A 5,748-nucleotide genomic window follows, 5' to 3' on the forward strand; every position below is an offset into this window, starting at 1 on the left:
CATGCTGATGGGAGGAGAAAAAGCAAGCGGGAAAGGCAGCGGAGAAGGGAAAGGACAAAGTCAAACCAAGGCAGAGAGGCTGCGAGAAAGGAGAAGCCCTGAGCTGGCAGTGCCTTTGAGACCCGACATTGCCTGGCCTCAGGGTGATACAAACGGATGCCTGAAAGCAACAAAAGAAATAAAAAAAAATTTATTACCATTATTATTCTGATCGAATTTTGTATTTCGTCGCTTGAATCGTCATGCACAAGACAAACCCGTTTAAAACACGTTCAGACCTCGCCGCGTCGAGGCCCACATTTGTCGTCATCTTTGAGAACTCTGAAATAAAATAAAGAACGATGTCGAACCCAAGCGCCTCGCTCACGAACATGGAGCGACAGGCTGCCTGGGCCCTCCAAACCAGCGAGAGGATGGACCGCATCCAGCGGGAAGGCTGTATTTAGTTGAAAAGCTGTGTGTTTTATGATTATAGCAACCCAGGAGGCTGTGCCTCCTCTCTAGCTGAAGTACAAGTGGAAAAGCTTATTCCAAGTGATAACTGAAATAGAGGCCTTTAGCTTGGTGGGTGGACCACGCTTTCCATGGCTTGTCATTTTGCCCAGGTGTAAGTGTTTGGGCTGAAATGTTCCCTTCTGCATGTCAGTGCTAGGCTGGAGGGTTTAGGCCATGTCCCAAGAACCCAGATCCTCAGCTCTTGAATGAAACAGCTCCTGAGCACTGCTGAGGTTTTGGGGGGCTGCCTGTGGCTGGTCCAGCTGCTGGGGAAGACAGAGAAAGCAGAGCAGGGTTTGCCTGGGGCCGGCGTGGGGCTGCCTGACTTATGCGCTCCTTTCTTTCAGATCACCAGAAGCTGGAGCGGGAGGCTCGCATCTGCCGTCTTCTGAAGCATCCTAACATCGGTAAGGGCTCGGCGCCTGTCTCCATGGGTGTGCATTTGTGTGCATGTGCATGTGCGTGTGTCACTTCTTATCCAGCCGGACAAGGCTGTCTGGCTCTTCGCCCCCCTCCTCATCCACATGTAAAGCAGTGCAGGGCATGGGAACCTAGCTCCCCTGCTCACACCGCTGCACCGAAGCCAATGCTGTTGGAAAGGCAAAACCCTCCTTCGGGAGAGGAGGACAAAGTCCCAGGAGTCTTAATCCCCATAAATGTGCCAGCAATTAATATTAATCAGCGCAAGCCTAATTGCTCAGGGGATGAGCAGTTCACTTGGTGGCTTCTCAAGGCCTAAGAGCCATTGAAACCAATGCAGACGGCACCGGCAGCCTGCGGCCTGGGTCCAATGTGTATGTTGGACCTGGCTGTCCACGTCTCTCTTGGCCGCGCCCCACCTCAGCAGCAGCCGGAGCAAGGGGAGGGACCCCATCCAGTGGGAAGCACTTCCATTTTTAGCCCCCCGCGCCTCCCACTCCCCAGGTGCTGCTTTCCCCCGGGCTCTCCGCAGAGAGGCCCCATCTCTGACCAGCGCGGGAGCTGAGGCTGCGGAGGAGGGGAGCGCAAGAAGGGGGGGGCTTTCCCGCCGACGGTCCACATGACGGTCACCTCCTTCAGAAAAGCTGTTGCAGGAAAACTCCTGAGCCTCCGAGGAAGACAAAAATAGGCCAGGAGGAGAAGGGAGAGGAAAAAACCCAAACCTGAGCCCAGAGAGCTGATTCATTCTGTCGCCTCCCTTGTTCTCCTGGAGCCCGAACTGTTCCTGGCCCTGCCGTTGCCGGCCACAGCCGGGTGGAGAACATTGCAAGGGACACAGGGGTGTTGCCCCAGATGGGTGGTGAACTGGGAGGGGGCTTTTGCAGGAAAAGAGATGCTCTAATAGCAGCCAGAGATGCTCCGCCCAGTTGATGCACCTGCAGCAGACTGGACGTCGAGTCTGTTGGGAGTGGGGCTCATCGTGTGGGATTTTGGGCTGCTCCTTGGGTTTCTCTCTTAATGGAGGAGGGCTGTGTTGAAGCCATGAAATCAAGTCACACGCAGATTTTTGGCCCTGTTTCGTGACGTGCGTCTAAATAGCGCGTACCGTGTACAAGTGCCCCGAGAGCCCTGAGCTCGGCGCTGCCCTGCCCGAGTGGCCCCTCTCCCCAGCGCCTCCCTAAAAGCCACGTTGTCTTGCAATGCCGCTCGGTGCGGGGAGCTGGGGCAAGGGGGCAGGAAGTCAGGGATGTAGGCAAACCCGGCCTCCGCCGGCTCCGGGGTCTCGGCTGCGCCTGCAGCTGACTCCCACCTCGGCCCGCTCTTCCCCCGACTGCTCGCAGGCACCAGCACACAGCCACAGCTCCGGCTTTATAAATGTTTCAGATCATAAAGAGCCTGTCAGCTTCAATCTGTCTTGGGCAAATGCCTGCACAGCAGTGTCAAGTCTTCTCTGCATCAGCTGGAGTCACAGACCACGCTGGACCAAGCTGTTACCATGACAGCAGAAGCATCTCCCCTTCCTTGCACCCCCCATCCCCATAGTGACTGCAATGGTGCTCCAAGGCAAAGGAAAAGGAGTCCTGGTTTGGGGATGTTGTCACCCGGGGGTGCAAAGAGGGAGGGAGGGGAAGGTAGTGCCTGTTAGAAAGCCGATCCTGATTTCCCTGGCGGTTCAGTCCTTAACGATTATTTTTTACCACCCCGGAGTCTCCCATGCAATGCAGCATGAAAAGCTCTGCCAGGCTCTGTGGGGCTGGATGGGAGGGAGATGGAGCCAGCTAGAGAGAGAGCACTTCCCCGGGGCAAGTCGCGGGGAGCACATTATGCATTTCTCTGCACGGCGACAGGATCGTCTGCTTTCAGTCCGAATGTCTTGCAGCCCCCAACAACAACGAAACAAGAAGCAATCACAGTCGAGGCTCTGCACAAGAGCGCGGCAGGTGGCTGGTCTGCAACAGGCCACAGAAGCCCTCAAGGCAAAGCAGTTACTGCCAGGGGCATGAGCAAGAAGTGTGGCATCGGCCCTGGCACCCTGAACTGTGGAGGCTTCACCCAGGAGAGACTGGCTTCATCCTCTTGCTTCATGTCCTGGGTGCCGGCTTTGCCCAGGGCGTGAATTTGCAGGGGGCGTGTGGGTCGCGTGGGAGAGACATGATTTTCCAAGGCAGGGTGTGGAGGTTGCACGCTCAGGCAGAAGTGTGGGGGGTAACTAGCTGAGCCTCTGGGCAGTGTGTGCTTGCTCTCTTCCTCTGTCTCCCCTTCCTCCCCCGCAGTTAGGTTGCCTCCTACCATACCGTCTTGCTCTTTCCTTCCCAAGCCAAGCACGGCGATTTGATGCTCTCCCCCCGAGACGTGCCCAGATGGCCGCACACCGTGACCGTGGGGTGGCACTGGAAGGGGTTAACCAAGTGCAATGCTAATGAGACCAATCTGGCTTCTATTTATACCCAGGTGGCTCTGTCCCCCTCCCATCACACCCCCACTGTTTGCTGCTGCCTGGAAACTAGGGAGCAGCAGCTTCCCCCAGAGCAACACAAACAGGCTAATTACCCACTGATGATCTGGAATGAACTAAAACTAGAATTAAGGAGCAGGGAGAATCGATGCCATCAGGGGAGCTGGTCTGCGGCGCAGGCAGGGCTCCTGGCAGACGCCAGAGCGTGTTACCTTGCCTGTGGGCATTCATCTGCCCATACCTTGGGCAGGGGAGAGGAAGGCAGAAGGGCTGTTTAACTAGGTTGGGCCTTCACTTCTCCTTAGGACTTGAAGTGGCCCTGACAGCTCCGCATTTTCCCCACGTTTTGGAGCTGTTCAGCTCCAGCTTTGGCCCCAGCTGAGCAGGGATCCAGCTGCAAAGTTGGGGTCCAGAAGTTGCATGTCCCTACGATTCAAGGACATTGTAATTCAGGCCCGTGACCACTTCTATTGACACTAGATGTTGGGGCTTCTTCTGCAAAGACATTTCCGATCCTGCTCCACCCCTGAATCTTTTCTCAGGAGCTTAGGCAATTGCTGGAAGGCCTCCTGGCAGAGACAGAAAGCAGGAAATTCTTTGTTTCTGTCCCGATGAGATGAGGAAGCATCCGATGGAGCCCCCTTAGCAAGCATTGAGTTTGTTTGCTGAGACATATCTCACAGACCGACCTGCCTACAGCTCTGCAGAACCTGGTGGGGCTGCATACCCTGCAAGCTCGCAGCCACATTTTTGCCACCAAATCCACTTCTTTGGGCCCAAGCTGAGTGCAAGCCTGTAATTTGAGTGAATGATAGGGTTGGAAGAGACCTCGAGGGTTGTTTAGCCAGTGAAGAAGGCATACCACTTCATGATTCGGGGTGAAATCTTGGGAATCGTAGTCTTGCCCGTGGCAGTGACCTAGCATAGGGTCCAAACTCCATTGAGTTGGTCTTGGAGGTCTTGAGTTTGTGCATTAATGAGAGCTGGTGTGAAATGCCAGGGGCCTAAGGACGTTTGTATGGACACCTTGACACACTTCCTGCCACCGACTGTGTCCCCAAGACACGTCACAAAGATGCTCGTGGGAATTTGATCTCTTCCTGGAACAGGAAGGAAAGTTCCTCTTGTAACCCACGTGACAGAAGAAGCTGTTCCTGGGCCCGAGCAGGAGAAACCAGGTGAATGCAGCTCTCTGCGTGCTGAGGGATGACTCTGCAAACGTGAGAGGAGGGGAAAATTCCAAATACAGCAGAATAAAAGCCCTGTCTGGAGTCATCAAGCCCACAAAAGGGACCGAGAGAAAAGGCTCATTCAGGCATGGCAAACCTATTCCCTTCTCTTCATAATTATTAATGAAAATGCAACAATAACCACCTCAGAGAATTCCTCCTTCGAGCAAGACAGCAGCTTTGATGGGTTATTGTCTTCTTGGGCACCCAAGATAGAGGCAAGTTGGAGCCTGTCTTTGGGAAGAGACCAAAGCAGCCAGTAATGTCTCTCTGAGTGATTGTAGGGGGGAAAAAAACCCGAAAAAAACTGCAAGCAAAACACTGGGTCACTCCTGAAAGGCATGTTTGAGCTGTGACCCTTTACAAAAATCTGCTGGCCTGATACTGCAGCCGAAAGCTGTTTCCAGCAACCCTGAGTGTTCTCTATCCTGAAACATCTCCAGTGTCGATGGGGCACGGGGTGATATGAGCACTAGTGACAGGGACCGTATTTGATGTGACAACTTTCTCTGGGGATGCTAAGTCGCCAAGTGCCAAAGTGGCAGGGTAGCACGGCCTGCTAGCGATGTGCACATCTGCACGGGGACACAGAGGTTGCTGCGGCACCGGTCACGCGCTTCCCTACCCAGAGCGATGCTGTCCTGGATTTCACTTGCGTTCAGTAATGATGCCCAAGTCCCCATTTTACTCCCGATCTGAGCACACCCCTCCAGAGCCAGCCACATTGTGGTCACATGCTGCCAGACCAGCCCGAGGAGCTCTTCTCTGCGGTGGCACTAACGAGAGCATTGTACTGAACCTGGAAACTGGCACTGGCACCACAATGCATCCGCAACCTAAATCAGAAATGAATATCCTCCGGGGACAGCGCATCTCCCATTCTCTATTAGGTATCTAGGATAGCGAGCTAACGAGGAGACTGATCAAGTGTGAGGTAAGTTTCCATGAGCTGCCTTCACCGCAGTCAACAAATTTAGCAGCTAAAAGCCTACCCCCACTTAGCAAGAAATGGGATTTAAAAATAAAACTAATCTGATCCACAGATTTGTATCTCAACTCCTCTCCTCCCCAGTTTCTAAATATCATTTGCCAATGGACGGAGAGCTATGGGGTCTGTGGCAGAAAGCCACCTTGGTTTCTCCCCAAAAA

General features: G+C 54.1%; 1 protein-coding gene across 3 annotated transcripts in view; it reads left to right on the plus strand.

Moving 5' to 3' along the window:
• CAMK2A (calcium/calmodulin dependent protein kinase II alpha) overlaps positions 1-5,748 on the plus strand; it is a 71,021-nt gene that overhangs the window by 31,027 nt on the left and 34,246 nt on the right. For all 3 annotated transcript variants that reach the window (XM_019506142.1, XM_019506144.1, XM_019506143.1), the window contains exon 3: positions 843-902. In XM_019506142.1, the coding sequence (XP_019361687.1) occupies positions 843-902 (60 nt within the window). The remainder of the gene's footprint in view (positions 1-842; positions 903-5,748) is intronic.

This window comes from Gavialis gangeticus, unplaced genomic scaffold, assembly GCF_001723915.1.
Source record: "Gavialis gangeticus isolate Ggan-Ray unplaced genomic scaffold, GavGan_comp1, whole genome shotgun sequence".
Lineage (NCBI taxonomy): Eukaryota > Metazoa > Chordata > Crocodylia > Gavialidae > Gavialis > Gavialis gangeticus.